The sequence below is a fragment of the Oryza glaberrima genome, chromosome 6, assembly GCF_000147395.1.
Source record: "Oryza glaberrima chromosome 6, OglaRS2, whole genome shotgun sequence".
Taxonomy (NCBI): Eukaryota; Viridiplantae; Streptophyta; class Magnoliopsida; order Poales; family Poaceae; genus Oryza; species Oryza glaberrima.
The window spans coordinates 28,708,611-28,729,837 of record NC_068331.1 but is presented as its reverse complement, the minus strand read 5'-3'; the positions used below and the strand labels follow the sequence as shown (position 1 = coordinate 28,729,837).

The window sequence follows — 21,227 nt, the reverse complement described above, 5'->3', positions numbered from 1 at the left end:
ATTCAGCCAGTCAGCCAGCCACGTGATTATAATCTGGACACACGTATGTGATGCGGTACGGGATTACGCTGAACGTGCGGGCCATGCATATCAAGATGGGCTGGAAGTGTACTGGGCTGGAAGTGCGGCATAATATTTTCTGGCCCAGATCGGAAATAGCAACGAGTGTGCGGCATATAGTATTATTTGGGCCGTAACGGCATTTCAGTAGAATTTGGCCCATTAGTCCGTGGGTGGTGGGCCTTGTTGACCAGGAGCAGGGAGGGTCGGGACCAAAGGCCCATCAATCCATTACGGCCCATGCCGAGCAAGTTAGTGCTTGTAAAAGGTACTCCCAGATCAAAAACAATTATGAGTTGATGCATGCTTGGCACGTAACGACATACTGATGAAATACTACTCCTCTCGTCGCAAAAATAAAAGCTTACAACCGTATGAATCATTTAATAGCCTGTCTAGATTTATAGTAGTAGAAAATATTACATTCAATTTTATGTTCTTATACCTATATTGTGAGCGGCAAAAAATTACCGCAGGGTTACGTGAGCTTGCGGTGCTTGCCATCGGAGCTAGCTGGATCATGCAAAGACTATGTACGTGTGGATCGTGGATACAGTACCGATCGTTTCGCTTTTTCCTTAATGGCTTATTAGTAAATAAAAATAAATTTGTAGGTAAAACTTTTATATATGTGTTCTTAGTAATTTAAAAGCCAATGCTATGTCTCAAAATAAATAAATTTAAAATTTTAAAATTTGACTTTTTCTTTAGCTTATTAGATCATGGGAGCCTACATGCATATATGTCGTACGTAGCTAATTAATGCAACGCACTACGTACAGTCGTCGGCCGATCGATATCAACCATATGCATGCATATGGGTTATCTAACACGTAGAATTAATATCTTAATTACGGGATCAAATCGATATCGGATCGGATATTGCATATGCGTACTGATGCGGCATGAATGTGAATTAATAATGGATAAATATTTCAAATTACATGCGGCAACGGCAAGCGATCGATCGATCGATCTGCTACGTCGATCTCATGCGTATCGAGATCGATCGAGATCCAGCTAGCTATAGCAATTGCCGACGCGTCCAAGCTTAATTAACTTTACCTGATCGATGGATGACGACCTCGCTTAGCAAGCGGCGCGTGAAATTAATTTTAACTACGCGCATAGTATCTGTGTACGTACGTACGTACAACTAATACGTATATATAGCTGCTAACAGCGAGAGCAGCAAAGTCTCCTCCCGCAAAATTCTAAGTGTTCGATCCACCGTGCTCCACCTTGGCTAGCTAGCTGCCATTCCGTCCCACAGAAAGCAAATTCTAGCTATATAAATCTGGACACGCTATATATATATATATATATATATAAATTAATCCTAACTATAAATTTTATATATATATATATATATATATATATATATCCAGATTTATAGTTAGGATTAATTTTATATATATATATATATCCAGATTTATAGTTAGGATTAATTTTTTTTTACGGATGTACTAAAGAAAAGAAAAGGATATATAAAAGACTATGTCAATTGTAATGTTTCCTATATTCCTATTAATTAATATATATAAATATTATATCGATATTCTTGTGGTTTTAATTTGTGCTATAAAATAAAGTGGTCAACTATAGTTGTTTATTAGAGCCATAATAGCATCTAACTATTGTAAGAATGGATACAATTAATTACTTTTAATCTTAAATTTATGCGATGAGTTTAAGTTATATAATATTAGAAAACCCCTTAATTTATCCATAAACTTAGTCAAATTTAGAGCAGTTTAACTTTGATCAAAGTAAAAACATATTATAACCTGAAACGGTGGGAGTATGCATAACATGAAAACAATTCACTAAACTAGGGAGATAGCTACAACACGTAACATGATAAGCATGAAACTCGCTTGCCACGGATATATAATTACTCCATCTCCTTTAACTTGATTACAGCCGCAACAAAGGAGCATTTTATAACGCCATGTTTTGCGTCCACTTAATATATATGTCTCTGGTTAAACACACGGCGGTTTTTTCCCCAAAATAAGCATAACGAGAGAAATAAGGCAATCTCACTCAATTTCCTGCACATTTCTATGTTGAATCATTAGTCGCCATTGATTACATGTCAAGCTCAACATATATTTGATGTTATGTTACTCAAACACTACACACCACAGTTACATGCCAACAAAATAATAAAGAAGATATATAGCCACATATCTGTGGTGCAAATTGTAAGGTTGTGTGCATATTGCTATTGCTCGATGGATCGCTTTCGTGTTCCTTGTGATGTGTTGCTTTATCGTTTCTCCTTTCCAGTGTGTGCCAGAAAGAGGACACCTTTCTCTTCTTGGCTTTTGGATCTTGTTTCTTGCCTTGCAAGAGCTAGCTTCCCCTAATAATCTCTCTCTCTCTCTCTCTCTCTCTCTCTCTCTCTCTCTCTCTCCATTGCTAGCTATATAGCTACATTCCTGGGTCGATCCCTATATAAGAGGAGAGGCATGAACTCAAATGAAATTTCCAATAAGCTCCACATGTCGTGAGAGCAGAGCACCGGCCGGTTGATCGAGAGAACACAGTTGGAGAGTTTTTTCTCCTTTTCTTTTTTTCTGCTTAATTCATCCGGCGAGTCAGATGAGGTCTTCGTCGTCACCTTCGTTGGCTAAATCCATATTTAGCCTCGGAACTCGTAAGTAGACACTTGCTATACATGTATAGCATCTTTGAATTCAACAGTTTTATACTGGAAGCTTATTATAAAATTCTGCCAATGTTTAAATTTTTTTTAAGTAGCAACATGCATGCATGACCTCATAATAAAATCCATATTTGTCAGCTCTTGTGTGTTTCGGTTTTGTTCAGTTTGCGCAAATCATTTTGAAAGATCAAACTACCTACAATGTTCCACTCGCCTTAATTCATACTCGTTAACTAATCCCTACATTTGCATCAGAACAAAAGTTATGGTAGGCAAGCCTGCAGCTAGCTAGAATCAAAACTTTAATCAAGAAGCACACACACAATTATTCACTTAAAATAACTATGGTGGGTAAGCCAATTAGTCCTGTGTAATTTAGATTATTGAGTAGGTTGTTGCTACGGATTATTCACTTGATTATATATAAAAAATATAAAAATTTTGAGATACAAACTTAGCAAATAACTTAATACAATTGGTATAAGCAATACAACAGAGATATTTTTTCTTTTCTTCAGAAATGTATTTTCTGAAGCGTAGAGCAAATAATCTGTTTCAATAATCGGACAAATAATCTGAAAACTAAACAGGGTACGTTTAGGCCGGTTAACCGACCTACAAATGCATGCTTTTCCTCAGGTTTCATCTGCTAGCTAAGCTATAGCCAATAGCTTGTACACGTTGCACACTAGAGAGTCAATGGTAGTGTAGCTAAATTGCACACTTGCATCACAAGCAACAGCAAGCTATAGAGATAGCTGTGCTCCCAAAGAGACTCATCTCCATTTCTTGACGCTTTCGCGCTCTCATGCTTGCTCTTCCGCGTTGTTTGCCGCCTTAATTTAATTAATTTGCTGCTTTAACTAACTACTAATAACTTACTAACTTGGTCGTCGTCTTCCTCATCTTCGCGCCAATGCTGCAGAGGGAGCCATGATCGAGAGAAGCAACTCCACCCCTTCCGCCACTCCGGCGAGGCCACCGCTCGCCGTCGACGAGGAGTACAACCAGGCCTTCCGCTCCAAGTCCTTCCTCGACCTATGGTCTCACGCCCACCACCACCTCACCCACACCTTCTCCTCCTTCAAGCTCTCCACCTCCACCCCCTGCGCCGGCCGCGGCGGTGCCAGGGAGGACGACTTCTTGCACGCCGGCGGTGATGGCGGCGCGGCGGATGACTCGGAGCAGTCGTGCTCTTATACTGTTCTTGACGACTTCGTCCTCGAGCCGAGCCCGGAGTCGCTTGCTCGGGGTGCTCGTCTCCAGCAACGGCGGCGGCGGCGGCCGCGGCGTCACCGCGTGGAGACGCTGCTGATTGAGTATTTTGATGTGACGGAGGAGGCGTGCGAGGCTTGCTCCGCGCTGCTCGCCGCCATCGGCGCCGCGCGGCGGCACCACCTCACGCTCCGGCGGCTGCTGCTCCGGCTCGACGGGGGAGACGACGACGACGCCAAGGATGCCCTCGCGCGCCATGTCCGCCTCGACAACCCGCTCTCCCCGGGCAGCCTCTCGGAGTTCCACGACGTGCACGCCCGGTGCTCCCCGCTGGCGTCGCGCCTCGCCGCGGCGCAGCGCCGGCTCCGCAGGCTGGCGCGCGCGCTGCGCATCGCGCGGGGCACGGCCGCGGCGGCGCTCGTCGGCGCGTGCGCGGCGGCCATCGTCGCCGCGGTGGTCCTCGCCGCGCACGCCCTCGTGGGGATCGGCGTCGCCGCCGCGGCGTTCGGCGCCACACCCGCGGGCGCCGCGCGGTGGTGGGGCAGGAGGGCGGCGGAGAAGGTGAGCTCGCGGCACTACGCGCGCGCCGGCGCGACGCTGGACGCGGCGGCGCGCGGGGCGTACATCGTGGGGCGGGACCTCGACACGGTGAGCCGCATGGTGCGGCGCGCGCACGACGAGCTGGAGCACGGGCGCGACGTGGCGCGCATCGCCATGCGCGGGCACGGCGAGCGGCCGCTGCTGCAGGAGGTGGCGAGGGAGGAAGAGGAGTGCGAGGAGGATCTGAGGGCGCAGCTGGCGGAGCTGGAGGAGCACGTCTGCCTCTGCCTCATCACCATCAACCGGACGCGCCGGCTGGTGGCTCACGAGATGGCGCGTGGGCTGCCGCCGCCGTCGCCGGCGACGGTGACGACGACGTCCGAAGAAAGATTAACTAGTAGCCGATGAGATCATTGATCAGCAACAGTTGCTTACTCTGGTTGCTGGTTAACTTGTTCATTCATGATTCATTTGTTTATTTTTATTTCTTTGTTGATTAATTATGATCTTACAGTAGATAGAAAAATAAATGAATGTACATACAGAAATTAAGTAGTAGTGTAGTACACGGCCATTTTTTGTTTTTCGTGGATAGCTAGGAAAATGTAAGAATCGTTTTGCTTGTTGGATTGAGGAGACGAGATTACTTGTTGGAGCAAAAAATATTTTGCCTGTCTTGCTTATGCTTATGATCTACTACTTCTTGTGCATTATGTCTAAATAAATGCTTGTGTATTAGTACGTACGTAGCATGGAAGGTGGAGAAAAAAAAAGTGAGAAATTAGAATTCAGAAGTGGAGGAGGAAAATAAAAAAGAAAATTGAGAAATGGAGATGCGGGGTATCGATCCCCGTACCTCTCGCATGCTAAGCGAGCGCTCTACCATCTGAGCTACATCCCCAGTTGATGTAAGCTTAATTTTTTTTAGCCTCCAAACATGGTTACTTTGCAAAGCAATTTGTGCTAGATTGATACGTGGACAAGTCTTCTCAATACACCACAAAAACTGTCAAATTAACACGATTACATAGCACAAATCGTTGGCGGGCTGCTAATTAAACACCAACAGAAGAGAGCAAAGTATAGCAAACAACGCCACTGCCAAGTGCCAACCAAAGGGAACCCGAGCGAGAGTGAGACTAGCTACATGAACTGCTGGGTGCTCGCGAACGTCTGGCCGAACCTCCACGACGGCGGCACGACGCCGGCGAAGACGATGGTCTGGCCGTCGGTGGCGGTGACCCGGAACGAGAGGCCCTGCCCGTCGAGGTACGCCAGCGACTGCCAGTTGGCGCCCCAGTTGCGCGACATGGCCATCCACCCGGCGCCACGGCGGCTGCCCCTCACCTCCATCGACCTCACCGACCCGGCCGCCGCCACGTTCGTCACCAGCACCAGCTCGAAGTAGTCCCGCCCGGCCACCGTGAACCGCACGCCGCCGCGCCTCCGGCACGGCACGCGGCGGAACGCCACCGGCACGATGCCGCCCCGGTACACGCCGATCCGCTCCCACGCCGGCTGCGCCATGTCGAAGTGCGGCCGCGGCGGGTTGCACCAGCCGCCGTCGTCGCTGGGGAGCGCGTAGTTGGGCGGGCAGAAGTTGGTGGCCGTCACCGTCACCGACGCCCCCGCGCGGCACCACCGCGGGTCCGCCCTCGCGTCGCAGGTCAGCGCGTAGCACTGCCCGCACGACGCGCCGTCGTCGAACAGCGCCGTGCTCAGCGCCGCCGTCCGCGTCCCGTACCCTTGCGTGTACAGGTTGCCGTACCCGCACGCGCCGCCTGCAATGCACGCACACCGCACTCTGTCAGTCAGTCCAAGCACGCGTCGCGACGCGACGCAACGGACGAACACATAGGTACGTACCCATGGTGCCGGAGGCGTCGCTGCCGCCGTAGAAGGTGGCGGTGCCCTTGCTCCAGCCCGACGCCGCGAACGCCTCCACCGTCGTCGAGGCGGCGGCGAGCAGCGCGTAGCAGACGAACGCCACCACGGCGAACACATGGCCACGGCGCGCCATCTCCGAATTCCGATCGATTTCGCCTAGCTCTCTGCTCGTTGCAACCTGTGCTAGCTTAGCTACTATGGTGAACTGAATCTGATTGCTGCATACGTGAGCTGTATATATACACGCGAGAGATAGCTTTGCACATGCAGAGCCATGGCTTGCGGGCGAAATTAAAATTTGTCATGTCACGATCAATCCGTCCCATATTCTGCTCGATACATCCATCTCGCCCAAGAAGAACAGGGAGGACGTACGGTCGTACGTACGCTTTCTATCTCGCTTTAATTCGAGCCAAGTTATTACGTCTTTCTGCTGCTGCTTCTGCACCGACCATGCATGCCTCTGCCGTCATCAGGTTCAGAGCTAGCTGCACAATTAAACTTGAAGATGTTAAAGTCGGTGACAACCTTGTTAGGTTAGCTATATAGTCCATGCTCAGGAGATTGAGAGACAGACATGCTGATTTCCTTGGAGGAGGCATTCGTAATACTGCCATTAAACAGGTTGCAAACACTGCCGCTAGCTCTGCTTCAGAGGCAGCAAGCCGATTTAGATTAGGCACCTTCCGAAATCTGCCTCTGTTTCTTTCTTCAGTATGGCAAGGAAGCATACAACTATAGTAGAAGATATCAAGAGCACAAAAATGGCCGGTATATTTGCAAATCTGCCTGACAACTAACTGCAGATTAACAAGCATTAATTGCTTCAGAAAGAACACGCACTGTGTGGTTGGTTGGGTGCAGTAATACTAGCAGAGCAGCTGCAGATCACTGCAGTATGGTCCGGACACTGAAGTGAAGGAGGCCAGCCGAGCACATGGACAATCTGAGACTGAGACGGGAGATGAATTGCGCGGTGCACATGGTCTCCTTCCAAATCTCTCTGCATCTGCTGCCACCACAAAACAGTAAGCTCCAAAAATGATATTACACATCAATTTGTTTAGGATATCTTGCTTTTATATTTTATTTTTAACCTCATCTCAATTTGAGGGCATGATGAACTGCCTGCAAAGACAAGAAACAGCAGAACATCTAGACAAATTCTTCAGTTGCAGTGCAGTGTGGATTGGTTCGTGTTGAGTGAGGCTGCGTTTGAGTATGCCAAACGGCTGAGCTTTTACTTGCACGCAAAACGAGATAACCCATTAGTATTTGATTAATTAATTATCAATTATTTTAAAGTTGAAAAATGGTTTTATTTGATTTTTTAAAGAAACTTCTGTATATAAATTCTTTTTTATAGAAAAACACATCGTTTAGCTGTTTTAAAGTAAGCTCATAGAAAATGAGGAAGTGGCTAAATGCATACTATGTCAGCATATGTCAGTCATTTCAGTTTACCTAGGTCAAGTCTTGTAGCTGATATAGTGATATGAGATTTACATTAGGGATTAATGCCAGTGAAAAGTGCTCCACAGAAAAAAAAAAACTTTTCCTAAAAGAACACTTTTGATTTGAGTAAAAGATAAGGTTTTGTGGTTGACTTCACTGCATCAGTAACATTGACTTGAAAACTAAAATGAGGGTCAGAACACAAAGGATTCCCCATTCCTGCTAATTCTCTAAGGTATAGCTAAAGTTGAGTAAAAGCAAGCTTTTGACATGTCAATATAAGATTACCATATGAACTGAGGTCCAAGCTTTGTAATGTTAACAATCAAAATTAAAATTCAAAGGCACATGGATTTGCAGCCGCAAAATTTCCCCTTTTCACACTTGAGCTGCAGGATCCGTCTTATGCACTCCAGTATTTTAGTCCCAGCACTCATTACATGACGGAATTTTGTAGGATCATGCGTCCTAGACAGCAGCATGCTGAAAGTTCAGTGATATTCAGAAGAAAAAAAGAAAGAAACTGATTTGACTGACATGGGCCGCCAATCAGTTTGGAAGTACAATTTTGCAGGCAGTACGTGGTCTGCCTGCAAATGAGTAGCAGACCATGTACTACCTACCAAATTGTACTCCCAAAATTTTACAAGATCAAAACCTTGCCACTTCTCTCATTTCACCTGGATTTGATGGTTTTTATTTTAACTGATAGCTCGGATATTGCGGCGCAGGTTATATCGTGCATGATGAAGATGAACTTAACGTTGCTCGCTTGCGTTTCTTTTAAACTTAGGCCCCAAGAGAGAGCGAGGGACGGGGAATAATCCCGCCGGCATAGAAAAAGGAGCAGGCCATTAGCACATGATTAATTAAGTATTAGCTATTTTTTTAAAAAATAGATTAACATGAATTTTTTAAGCAACTTTTATATATAAATTTTTTATAAAAAACACACCGTTTAACAGCTTGGGAAGCGTGCGTGCGAAAAATGAGGTGGCAGGAGCGGTTGCCCGCGGGAACGAGCGCACCCAGTGTTGAGATTATAGGCATATAATGATTTAATCTATTCCATAAATAAATCATGACATTACAGATGAAAACTAGCATGAACGCATCATTAGATCTACACATGTAAACTCCACAGTATAACATGAACAGATCAAATATGCGCAACATATTGAACACGTACCGAGGTGACGGAAAGACCGGCTGCTTGGTCGAAACTTTTCGCAGGCGTCTACGAAGGCACGAAACACGCGAGCGAAGAGGAAGGCGAGCCGTCGCGAACGAACAGGGAGCAGTCGCGCGAAGCGCTTCCCAAAAACCTTATTGCCGCCTTCTCCTGGTGCAGGACGTCGAAGGCAGAGGATCCGGAGACCTGCTCTCCCGATCGCCGGTGCACGCCGGCGAGCGAGATGGAGTAGTCTACGAGCGACGGCGCAGTACAGAGTAAGAGGCAAACCCTAGATTGATTTCGCGTGTGTTGCGTGAAGACGGCAGGTCGGTTTATATAGAGAAGGGTCGCTTGATCAGGGCGCCCGCACGATCTCTACTGCGCGTAACTGAACCGGATAAATCGCGCGTAACTTATCCGGACTCCATGCCGTTTGCACGCACTGAATTTTTCGGAACGTTTCCAAAACAAAAATGAATCCGAATTTGCAGCAAAACAAATTTGCAAAAGGAGGCTGCATCTGCGCAAGGGTGAGAAGCCAATTTTTCGGACCATTCGACACGTACGTCGTGCACACGCGCCGCCTGCCCTGCCAGGCCAGGCCAGGCCAGGCGAGCGAGCGCGAGCGTGTTTCCCCTCTTCTCTCCACCACACATGCTTCAAGTGGCTAGGAGGGCATCCTCCCTTTTAAGGAGGTCCTCCTCTCCTAGAATAAGCAAGGTGGTACTAAACTCCACATGCATGCCATCCCATGAGGTGGGCTTTTGTGATTTTCCAAAGAATTAATCTTCGAGTGGGCTAAGGCCCATTCATTAATTCCAACAATCTCCCACCAAATCTCAAAATCCCACTGAGATTTGCCTTTTCCAATGTACTGTTTATATACCAGCGGTTCGATGGAGACCGATTAAGGTTGAACATCCACCTAGAACTCCAAGCTACACTTACTCACAACTTGAACAATGGACTACGCCTTGAATTGCAAGTCTTGTGCAAGCAAGTTTCACTCAAAGTCTTATCTGGTACTAGACCGTCTGTAGACTACCCCTCGGGTGGAGCGTATAAGTCATACTCCTAGGTTTTTAGTAAGCTTCTTAGAAGATTCACCCAAAATCTTCACATACTACGACCAACAGTCAAGCTCACAAAGGTGAGTTCTTTCAAGAATGCTCTGCAGGACAACATCTTCGCTAATTAAAGCCAACAGAACTCATTAAGACATAGCCAACCTGCCTTGCAGCTCACGAGAGTACATGCATCTTCACTTGGAGAGGGTATATATTGGTACTCTCCTCTAGTTTACTAATGATTTGTTCTTCCCAGGATCTAATTCATGGGATCTCCGATCACATAGACTGGGTTACCACCATAGTATAACTCACATAGGTCTCAAACCCATCTCCTTCGATGCATTGTCTATCACATTTCGTGATAGTCCCTTCGTGAAGGGATCTGCCAGGTTTCTCGCTGTTTGGATGTAATCCAACGTTATAACTCCGGAGTTTCTTAATTTCCTGACAGACTTCAATCGTCTTTTCACATGTCTAGACGATTTCATATTATCCTTACAACTATTCACTTTGACAATTACCGTTTGATTGTCACAGTTCATAAGGATAGCCGGCACCAGTTTTTCAACAATAGGCAGATCATTAATAGATCACGCAGCCATTCTGCCTCAACAGTAGCAGTATCCAGTGCCGTCAGCTCTGCTTCCATAGTTGACCTCGTCAAAATGGTCTGTTTGCAAGACCTCCATGAAACAGCACCACCACCCAGTGTGAAGATATATCCACTAGTGGCTTTGATCTCATCCACATCAGAGATCCAGTTAGAATCACTATAACCCTCCAGTACCGCAGGATACCCAGTATAGTGAAGCCCCAATTCCACAGTACCTTTCAGATAGCGCATTACTCGCTCAAGCGCACGCCAGTGATCATCTCCTGGATTAGAGGTAAATCGGCTCAACTTGCTCACAGCAAAGGAGATATCAGGCCTAGTTGCACTAGCCAGGTACATCAACGAGCCAATGATTTGGGAGTATTCCAGTTGATTCCTAGCAATTCTCTTGTTCTTGCGAAGCAACAAGCTAGGATCATAAGGTGTTGGAGAAGGCTTACTATCAATGTAGCCAAAGCGATTCAAAATCTTCTCCACATAATGGGACTGCAAGAGTGTAATCCCATTCTCACATCTAATTAGCTTAATGTTTAAGATAACATCAGCTACTCCCAAATCCTTCATATTAAAATTTTGAGACAAGAATAATTTAACCTCATTTATCACCTCAAGGTTTGTCCCAAATATCAGTATGTCGTCAACATACAAGCACAAAATAACTCCCTCACCCCCACCATGGCGATAGTACACACATTTATCTGCCTCATTGACTGCAAAGCCTGCAGATGTCAATGTTTTGTCAAATTTCTCGTGCCATTGCTTAGGAGCTTGTTTCAGACCATACAAAGACTTCAACAATTTGCACACTTTGCCTTCTTGACCTTCAACTACAAACCCATCAGGTTGATCCATATAGATCTCCTCATCCAGCTCTCCATTAAGAAAAGCTGTCTTAACGTCCATTTGATGAACGAGAAGACCATGTGAGGCTGCTAGGGAAAGTAGCACACGAATTGTGGTCAATCTAGCAACAGGTGAGTAAGTTGTCAAAGAAATCTTCGCCTTCTTTCTGAGTATAGCCCTTAGCAACAAGCCGAGCCTTGTACTTCTCAATAGTACCGTCAGGCCTAAGCTTCTTCTTGAACACCCACTTGCACCCCACAGGTTTACACCCATAGGGTCGCTCTGTCACCTCCCAAGTCCTGTTAGCGATAATGGAATCCATTTCACTACGGACAGCCTCCTTCCAGTAGTCTGCATCAGGAGATGCATATGCTTCTGAAATTGACTTAGGAGTGTCATCCACGAGGTACACAGTGAAATCATCACCAAAAGACTTAGCCGTCCTTTGTCTCTTACTCCTTCGAGGAGCTTCACTGACATCCTCCTCAGAGACATGTTCATGTGTATGTTCAGTTTGTTCTGGTGGTGTGCTTGAACTGGGAATTATTTCAGAGGGTTGGTTCGAACCGCTATGTGTATCCTTCATTGGGAAAAAGCTCTCAAAGAAGGTAGCGTCACGAGACTCCATAATTGTACCAACATGCATGTCCGGTACCTCGGATTTAACTATTAAAAATCTATAGGCAATGCTATGATGAGCATATCCCAGAAAGACACAGTCCACAGTCTTGGGTCCAAGTTTGCGTTTTTTCGTTATTGGTACATTGACTTTCGCCAAGCACCCCCATGTGCGCAAATAAGAAAGTGATGGTTTTCTCCCAATCCATATCTCATATGGTGTTTTGTCCTTATTTCTGTTAGGAACTCTGTTTAACACATGATTTGAGGTCAACAATGCCTCCCCCCACCATGCCTTAGGCAGTCCCGCGGTGTCCAACATGGCATTCACCAAGTCAGTCAGTGTGCGGTTCTTCCTTTCAGCAATCCCATTAGACTCGGGAGAATAGGGAGGCGTCCTCTCATGTATGATGCCATGTTCCTCACAGAATAAATCAAACTCGTTCGAGAAAAACTCTCCACCACGATCAAACCTAAGCCTTTTTATCTTTCTGTCAAGTTGATTTTCAACTTCTGCCTTATAAATTTTAAAATAGTCTAGAGCCTCGTCTTTCGTTTTCAACAAGTACACATAGCAAAATTTAGTAGCATCATCAATCAACGTCATGAAATATCGTTTTCCACCCTTCGTCAACACCCCATTCATTTCACAAAGATCTGAATGTAGGAGTTCTAGTGGTATCAAGTTTCTCTCCTCGGTAGCCTTGTGAGGCTTGCGAGGTTGCTTCGATTGCACACAACTATGACACTTAGAACCTTTGACAATGGAAAACTTAGGAATTAAACACATGCTGGAAAGCCGAGACATCAAGCCAAAATTAATATGACATAAACGTGAGTGCCAAACATTAGCCTCATCATCCACACTGCCACAAATATGGTTCACAGACTTATTGCAGAAATCAGAAAGGGAAAAGCGGAATAGGCCTCCGCACTCATAACCTTTACCAATAAAATATCCATGTTTAGACACGACTACTTTATTAGACTCAAAAACCAACTTAAATCCATCTCTAGTCAGACGGGAGCCACTAACAAGATTCCTATCGATAGAAGGGACATGCTGCACGTTCTTCAACTGCACGATCTTTCCCGAAGTAAACTTCAGATCTACCGTGCCAACACCATGAACAGAAGCATGTGACCCATTCCCCATTAGGACGGTGGAACCCCGTGCGACCTGATAAGAAGAAAACAATGAGATGTTAGCACAAACATGTACATTGGCCCCAGTGTCAACCCACCAATTAGTAGACTGATTCACTGGAAAAACAGTAGGTAGATTACCATACCCGCTTCCATCTCCAGTGTTGCCAATAGTCACATTAGCAGACTTAGAAGTCTGCCCTGCAGGTGCCTTCATCCCCTTGCGCTGTGGACACTTCCTAGCCAGATGACCAACTTGGCCACACACAAAGCAAGTCCTCTCATCCTGATTAGGATTGTTGTTGTTCTTCTTCTGCTTCTTGAAGTTGGTGGTCTGCTGAGCTTTGTATTTTCCCTTGCTCTTGTTTTGGGCCTTGTGCACAACATTGGCACTGGACTGCCCACCATCGCCCTTAGACGTGGCATCCTTTTCCCGAGCTTTCTCCTCAACATCAAGAGACGCTATCAACCCCTCAACGGAGTATTCCTGTCTCTTGTGTTTGAGTGCAGTACCGAAACTTCTCCAAGATGGAGGTAATTTCGCAATAATGCACCCGGCCACAAATTTGTCGGGTAAGACACACTTAAGGAGTTCGAGTTCCTTAGCCATGGTTTGTATCTCATGAGCCTGTTCGACTACAGAACGGTTGTCAGCTATCTTGTAGTCATGAAACTGCTCCATGATATACAGATCATTGCTAGCATCAGTAGCACCGAATTTAGTATTCAGTGCATCCCACAACTCCTTAGCGTCGGTCATATGCATATACACCTCGACCAGACGATCGCCAAGAACGCTAAGAATGCATCCCACAAAGAGAGTAGTGGCTTCCTCGAATTGCTTCTGCTGTTCAGCAGTAAGAACTCCTTCAGGTTTGCCAGTACTCACCCAGAAGCATTTCATAGCTGTCAGCCACAGAGTGACCCTGATCTGCCATCTCTTAAAATGCACACCGGTGAATTTATCCGGCCACAGTGCATGGGCAAAACCAGCCATAGTAAAATCACAGTGCCTATAATAAGGTTTTTGGATTGTTGAGATTATAGGCATATAATGATTTAATCTATTCCATAAATAAATCATGACATTACAGATGAAAACTAGCATGAACGCATCATTAGATCTACACATGTAAACTCCACAGTATAACATGAACAGATCAAATATGCGCAACATATTGAACACGTACCGAGGTGACGGAAAGACCGGCTGCTTGGTCGAAACTTTTCGCAGGCGTCTACGAAGGCACGAAACACGCGAGCGAAGAGGAAGGCGAGCCGTCGCGCGAAGCGCTTCCCAAAAACCTTATTGCCGCCTTCTCCCGGTGCAGGACGTCGAAGGTAGAGGTTCCGGAGACCTGCTCTCCCGATCGCCGGTGCACGCCGGCGAGCGAGATGGAGTAGTCTACGAGCGACGGCGCAGTACAGAGTAGGAGGCAAACCCTAGATTGATTTAGAGAAGGGTCGCTTGATCAGGGCGCCCGCACGATCTCTACTGCGCGTAACCGAACCGGATAAATCGCGCGTAACTTATCCGGACTCCACGCCGTTTGCACGCACCGAATTTTTCGGAACGTTTCCAAAACAAAAACGAATCCGAATTTGCAGCAAAACAAAACTGCAAAAGGAGGCTGCATCTGCGCAAGGGTGAGAAGCCAATTTTTCGGACCATTCGACGCGTACGTCGTGCACGCGCGCCGCCTGCCAGGCCAGGCGAGCGAGCGCGCGTGTGTTTCCCCTCTTCTCTCCACCACACATGCTTCAAGTGGCTAGGAGGGCATCCTCCCTTTTAAGGAGGTCCTCCTCTCCTAGAATAAGCAAGGTGGTACTAAACTCCACATGCATGCCATCCCATGAGGTGGGCTTTTGTGATTTTCCAAAGAATTAATCTTCGAGTGGGCTAAGGCCCATTCATTAATTCCAACACCCAGTTCAGCCTCTCTTAAGCAGCTTCAAGTCTAAAGCAGCAGCCAGCCAGCCAGTATCTTTGTTCGTGTTGCTTGTTCACTTGTTTGTTCCAGATTTCACAATGTTGATTACTTGTTTATTTCCTACGTATCTCATTACTGCTAGCAACTTAATTTGGAGGAGCAACCGAGCAAGCAACGAACTTAAAGCCGAGAGATAATTGAGTTTGCTTGATAGTCTTCAGCAAGTCTGCTACTCCATCTCCAGAGCATCAGAGGTCACAAACTTGTCGTCAGGAGCAGCCTATTCCTGAAGAAAACATTAAATAGACTTGCTGAGGACTAATATTGCCTATCCCTTAGGGTCTGTTTGGTTGGGGACTAATATTTCCACATATTTTTTTACTAAGATAGCTAAGCTTAGTCTTGCCACACTTTTGTGGCAAACAAAATGACAAACTAAGCTTAGGCAATGTTTGGCAAGAAAATAGTGTGTATGGCATGTGGGCCAGGTGGCTAAGAATTAGGCAAAATAGACTTGTGGCAAGAACCAAACACTATCTACTAAAACTGTGGCTTGCCTAAGGTTAGGTGTGGCAAATTTAGTTACCAACCAAACAGGCCATATGTCAATTGCCAATAGTGTCAGAGATAAACAGTTAGCAACCTGAAGGCAGGGAGAGACTGAACCATTGACGTCTGGTTGGTCAGACTCTGTTAGATCCACAAGGAATGTCAGATCCAATCATCCAATATTCCGAAGGAATCCATAGATTATAGCAAGAGAAAAAAAATGGAAATTATGTCCATATTCTTGACTTGCTAAAATCTGCCTCTCTTCTTATCTCTGAATTCTGTAACCAAAGATACTTATTTTCTGATCCCATTTGGCAATTGGCATAGCAATTCAGCAATTGCCACATCAACGCAGACGATTGGCCAAGTTTCGTCATCCAGTCACTCAATGATGTTTTCATAATTAAGAATGGCCAGGAATTCTCCTGATCTTAATTAATTTCGGCCGGCGAACACCCGGTGAGAAAGAAAAAGCGAGGACTTCGATGCCGGCAAGCCAAGAGGAATAAATAATCTCCCCGCAAAAAAAAGAAGAAGAGGAATACATAATCACGCGCTCGAGCAGTGGAGGGCGCCGATTAGTCTGCCATTTGTCCATATCGATCGTAGTACAAGGCAAGAACTAGGACGGAGAAGAAGAAGAAGAAGCGGAAACTGTCGCCGGAGAAGAAAGCCGGATTGGCAGCGGGCGGCGGCGACTCGGCGAAGATGGTGGAAAGTAGCATTGATCTCATCCGTCCATCTTTCAACGAACGGTAGATATTGGCCCACAGATGCTAGTACCATAGCTTGTGCATCGATCTGGGCCATCCATCTTTAAAATAAACGGTCAGGAAGCTATCTTGCCCGGTCCCACCAGTCAGTGTCCGTCGCCGGCGTCGAGGCATCTAACGAAGCCTTCAGCTGCAGTATCCGGTTATGCTATAAGAACCCCGGCGATGGAGAATTGCTCCACGAAAGCCAGATCACACCAACACCGCAAGTTGTTGGACAGATCAATTGAAAGATGCAGTATAATTTTATGGCAAAATTTGCTACAGGACACGTAAAAATCGTGTAATTAGCTGTGAGACACTATAAAAACATGTCCCATAGACACCACGAAAGTTGCATAATTGGTTGTAGGACACTGGAGTGAATATTGTATAGTTTCCAAGTTTTGAGAGGTGAGAGTTTTTTCGTAATGCCCGGATTGCCCCTGGCGTACACGTTGTAAACCCGACTGGGTCGAACCAGACCCAGTCGTCCCCATCTCCCCCACCTGAGTTCCATTCCCCAATCATCCCCAATCTCTAACCCCAGCTTGTGTTGGCGACGGCGCTGGAAGCGACGACGGCGGCGACATTGGCGGCGCTGGAAGCGATGACGAGGGCGGTGAAGGTTGGCGGCGCTGGAAGCTGTATTGTTGCTGTTGATATTAGTAGTTGTCATTAGCAAGTAATGTAATAGGCAAGCAAGCAATTAGTATTTGGTAGCAAAGGAATGTGTAATTTCTGAATGTAATGTGGTTTGATGTTCCATTTCCACGTAAACTAGGTGCCATACATGAAAGTAGTTAGTGCCATACATGCAAAAATTACACATATAACTGCTCCATCGCCCAACGTCATCCCAGCTGCCGCTGCCGCAGCGCCGCTCGGCGACATCATCCCAGCTACCGCTCAGGCGCTTACCAATATAACTGCTCCATCGCCCAACGTCGCTGCAGTCGTCGCTGCTTCCAGCGCCGCCGTCCTCGCCGCCGCCGCCGATTGGGGAAGATTGGGGAATGAAACTTGAGTGGGGGAGATGGGGACAACTGGGTCTGGTTCGACCCAGTCGGGTTTACATGGCGCCACAGGGGCAATCCGGGCATTACGAAAAAACTCTCACCTTTCAAAGCTCGAAAATTATAAAATATTTACTCCAGTGTCCTACAGCCAATTACGCAACTTTCATAGTGTCCGTGTGCTGTGATGCGTTTTTGCGGTGTCTCACAGCTAATTACACGATTTTTGAGTGTCCTGTAGCAAATTTTGCCTAATTTTATCCATCTTTATTCGTATAATAAATGAACGTAGCTCGCTTATCATCGAATCCAACAACGAAAATTCTCGTAACCATATACACATCAATCATCATCACAAGAACAAATTACTAAATCCTACAATGATCGATCGATCTATCTACGCTTTCTGAATAAAAATCATCTCGAATGCATGCATGTGTTATGTACACAGCAGAGCAGCCACCACGAATGAAATCACCTATAAACTCCCCAAGTAAAAAAAAAAATCATCAGAAAACAGCTGCAGCAGCAGCAGCAGCAGCCAGCAGCAAGAGCGCCATGGACGACAGGAGCCGGAAGCCTGCACGGCCGCCAGCTGCCGCGCTGCTCGACCGCGGCACCGGCGCCGCGCCGGGGATGGGCGTTCTGCCCGCCGGCGAGTCGCTCTCCTGCGGCTGCGGGAAGACGTGAGTGGTCGGCCCCGGCGATGGGCTCGGGCTCCCGACGCTCGACCCGTCGTCTGTCATCTTCTCGTCCTTGTAACCTGAACAAATTCAGTTTCAGTCATTCGCAGCAGTGAGCCAGTGATCGATCAGATGCAGAAAGAAAAAATGTCATCGTTAATTCTTGCTAGCTGCAGGGGATCGAGATGAATGAGGTAACTTACAGTCGAACTTTTGCCAGCCCAGGACGGATTTCTCACGGTTGAAGACGACCTTGAGCCCGGTCATGAAGTTCTCTGCACGCAACACATTCAGCATTATTAACTGAAGACTGAAACAGTGCGTGCAGCAAGCAGAAAAACACAGTTAACAACGTACGGCCAATGATGTCGATGGGGAGATCGCTCTTGATGACAGCCAGGCAGTAACCAATGATACGAATCTGCTTGTCACGGTAAGAAGAATCACATTCGATTAGTTGAATAATCAACTTCAACTAGTACTAAATGTCAGAGAGATTCAGAGATGACGATGCAATTGGTGCTTCTTGTTCCATGACTACTGACTACATGGTGATCTTTTCTGTAATTTACCTCTCCGTTTGTCATCTGAGCCGCGATGGGGTAAACAGGGCTGGTCACCGGGAACACGGCTCCTCCATTGGTCGTCAGGCTCACAATAGGCAGTTCCACCGTTGTTTGATCAGGACTGCATTTTCCCAAACACCATCAGAACGATTTGTGCTGCGACTTGCGAGATGAAACAATCTTGCAACTTAAATTTGTAGAGGCTTAGATGCAGAATTGTTACCTCAACGAGTAGCAGTACTCGAAAGGAAATGGACCAGAACGAGTACTGCCGCTGAAGTTGGCCCTCCTCTCGCTGATCTGCGCGTTGAACTGCGATACAGAATGAATAAACAGAAATGATGAGCAAGTTGACCTCATTTAACTTTGTACACTCTGTTCATTGCATTCTTTTTGTAATTGCATTTTTGATCAACTCTTCAGGACCATTCTATATAGTACTCCACCCGATTAATCTGACTTGGTCTACAAAAACTAAAGAAAGCCAGTCACCAACTTGGGCTTTCTTAAGTCTTAAGTATAATCAATATCTAGCTCACATCAGAGTTTCAGAGACATGATTCATTAAGAGGCTATAAGAAAACTGTCAGTGAACATGTAGGACAAGTTAGTACTATACATTGGTGGTGTAGGCCGTGTAGGCCGGGTCGTTGAGGTAGGTGAAGGACGTGCCGGAGTCAGCAATGGCGTAGAACCCCAACGGCAAGTTCTTGTCCCCGACGCTCATCGACGTGATGCTGATGTTGTAGTACGAGCTGCAGCAACAAATTCAGTAGTAATTCAGTTAATTGTCGCAGCTCGATCAAATCATGAACAGGTTAAGCTTGCTTAATTACTGTGTGGATTTGACGATGAACGGCGTCTCGGACTGGTCGGCGCTGCCGGTGTCGCCGAAGTTGATCCGGCCGAGGCCGTCTTTGCTGAAGCACATGGAGAAGCTGTTCGACTTGACGACGCCGGTGCTGGCGAGGATGCTGGGCACGGACACCTTCTCCATGCCGAGACCCATGAGGCCGTCGGCGGCGGCGCCGTCGAGGAACGAGCCCGTCTGCACCTGCCCGCACCCGAACACCACGGGAGTTCGCACGGCGGCTCCCGCGGCGGCGGCGGCGGCGCCCTTCTCCCTGGTGAGGTAGAGCACGTCCTCGACGAGCTCGCCGGAGGAGGAGGTGTTGGCCATGGCGTAGCGGACGGCGTAGGGGCAGCTGCTGGTGGCCGTGGCGCAGGCGTTGGGCTGGTCGCAGAGGTTGCTGGCGCAGGTGACCGTCTTGCTCGTCGACGACTTGCTCGGGCTGTACTGCCTGAGCTCCGGGCCGCCGCCGCCGTCCACCGCCGTGAGGTTGCCGAGGGGAGCGCACTGCTTGCAGTCGCAGGGCACCCAGAAGAGGTCGCTGCCGGTGTCGAGCGCCACCAGGAACGTCGTGTTCGGCGTGCCCACCGCCACCTCCGCGTAGTGCAGCCTGCAAAAACTCGATCAGGTCAACTCGCCGGCGCGCAGGAGGGAGCAAGAGCAGGGGGGCGCGTGGCGGCGAGAAGGTGTCCGTACGATCCGTCGAGCCGCAGGGTGATGTTGCCATCGGCGAAGGTGACGAGGCCGTCGCCCTGGGCGAGCCCGCGTCGCGCGAAGAGGGCGTGGTCGTGTCGGGACAGCGCGGAGTAGTACTCGGGCGAGCCGATCACCTCGGCGCCGGCAGGCCAGGACACGCCAGCGTGGCCACGCTCCTCCGCCCACCGCTGGACGATGGGGGAGTAGCGGTGGTGGAGGTCGAAGCCGAGGCCGGACACCTCGACGGCGGCCATAGCAAGAACCGCCGCAACGGCGAGGGCGAGGGCGAGGTAGGAGGAGTGAGGCATGGTGGGGTGGGGACGGGGCGAGGTGGCGTGCGCGCGGGGGCAGCAAGATGAAGGTTGGTGCGCGCCATCGACATCGATTTTAAGAGGAGGAGGAGGAGAGCGACGCGCATGGTGAGGTCGAGGTCGAGGTCGAGGTCGAGGTGACGAGCGAGTCAAAGTCTTGGCTTAGTTTGGTTTTCGTCAACGGCGAGGAGAATGGAGAGCAGAATTCGTCGGAGCGGGAAGAGAACGTGGCCGCCGCGGCGTGCCCGTGTGGGACGGCAGGCAGGCAGGGGGCTTTTTACGCCTAGGTCCCTGGAGTATATCTTTTTTTGCTAACCTGTGGGGGTGAGGGATTAATTAGGATAGGAATGCACAACATACTTTTGTGTAAAGGGAAATAATCCTTTTTAGGGGAGATTAATATTCTAATAAACAGTTAATGAGTAGAGTAACCGCCTGATAACAATTAGAAAAAGGTTGCGCTTTTAAATTTCTGGTTTCTAATTTATTCTCTATATTCTAGGACTGTTCTTAAAATCTACTCAAGGCCAAGTTTAGTTCCAAACTTTTTCTTTAAACTTTCAACTTTTCCGTCACAT

General features: G+C 47.5%; 3 protein-coding genes and 1 non-coding gene across 7 annotated transcripts; 1 reads left to right on the top strand and 3 right to left on the bottom strand.

Annotated features, from left to right (window-relative positions):
• The first annotated feature begins 2,514 nt into the window (after nt 1-2,514).
• On the top strand, nt 2,515-5,170 carry LOC127777460 (putative UPF0496 protein 2). The gene is made up of 2 exons (XM_052304058.1): nt 2,515-2,722; nt 3,657-5,170. Exons 1-2 carry the CDS (start codon nt 2,668-2,670, stop codon nt 4,892-4,894), a joined length of 1,293 nt encoding a protein of 430 aa, XP_052160018.1. The 5' UTR covers nt 2,515-2,667; the 3' UTR covers nt 4,895-5,170.
• Nucleotides 5,171-5,314: 144 nt separating this feature from the next.
• TRNAA-AGC (transfer RNA alanine (anticodon AGC)) lies at nt 5,315-5,387 on the bottom strand. The gene has a single exon. It is a non-coding gene; the product is annotated as a tRNA-Ala (tRNA).
• Nucleotides 5,388-5,421: 34 nt separating this feature from the next.
• Nucleotides 5,422-6,640, bottom strand: LOC127775453 (expansin-A29). Its single transcript, XM_052301699.1, has 2 exons — nt 6,353-6,640; nt 5,422-6,267 (listed from the first exon to the last, which is right to left on the bottom strand). Exons 1-2 carry the CDS (start codon nt 6,504-6,506, stop codon nt 5,630-5,632), a joined length of 792 nt encoding a protein of 263 aa, XP_052157659.1. The 5' UTR covers nt 6,507-6,640; the 3' UTR covers nt 5,422-5,629.
• Nucleotides 6,641-16,774: 10,134 nt separating this feature from the next.
• On the bottom strand, nt 16,775-20,882 carry LOC127775743 (aspartyl protease family protein 1-like). Of its 4 annotated transcripts, none has more exons than XR_008018030.1 (9): nt 20,339-20,882; nt 19,629-20,252; nt 19,412-19,547; nt 19,016-19,104; nt 18,799-18,913; nt 18,584-18,647; nt 18,430-18,501; nt 17,343-18,306; nt 16,775-17,183 (listed from the first exon to the last, which is right to left on the bottom strand). XR_008018030.1 is itself a non-coding variant. In XM_052302035.1 (8 exons), the coding sequence occupies exons 1-8, from the start codon at nt 20,644-20,646 to the stop codon at nt 18,053-18,055; spliced, it is 1,662 nt and encodes a 553-aa protein (XP_052157995.1). In that variant the 5' UTR covers nt 20,647-20,882; the 3' UTR covers nt 16,775-18,052. The 4 variants fall into 4 exon arrangements, 1 of the variants encoding a protein (XP_052157995.1); XR_008018031.1 differs by having other exon boundaries at nt 16,775-17,172; XR_008018032.1 differs by having other exon boundaries at nt 17,449-18,306.
• Between the last annotated feature and the right edge of the window lie 345 nt (nt 20,883-21,227).

Excerpts from the sequence above, each read along its gene's own strand:
- LOC127777460 (XM_052304058.1), top strand. The coding sequence starts at position 2,668 with ATGAGGTCTTCGTCGTCACCTTCGTTGGCTAAATCCATATTTAGCCTC. Across the intron at positions 2,723-3,656 it reads CATATTTAGCCTCGGAACTC|AGGGAGCCATGATCGAGAGA; the intron begins GTAAGTAGACAC and ends CCAATGCTGCAG.
- LOC127775743 (XM_052302035.1), bottom strand. The coding sequence starts at position 20,646 with ATGCCTCACTCCTCCTACCTCGCCCTCGCCCTCGCCGTTGCGGCGGTT. Across the intron at positions 19,548-19,628 it reads TTCATCGTCAAATCCACACA|CTCGTACTACAACATCAGCA; the intron begins GTAATTAAGCAA and ends TTGTTGCTGCAG. Across the intron at positions 18,502-18,583 it reads CCCCATCGACATCATTGGCC|AGAACTTCATGACCGGGCTC; the intron begins GTACGTTGTTAA and ends TGTTGCGTGCAG.
- LOC127775453 (XM_052301699.1), bottom strand. The coding sequence starts at position 6,506 with ATGGCGCGCCGTGGCCATGTGTTCGCCGTGGTGGCGTTCGTCTGCTAC. Across the intron at positions 6,268-6,352 it reads CGACGCCTCCGGCACCATGG|GCGGCGCGTGCGGGTACGGC; the intron begins GTACGTACCTAT and ends CGTGCATTGCAG.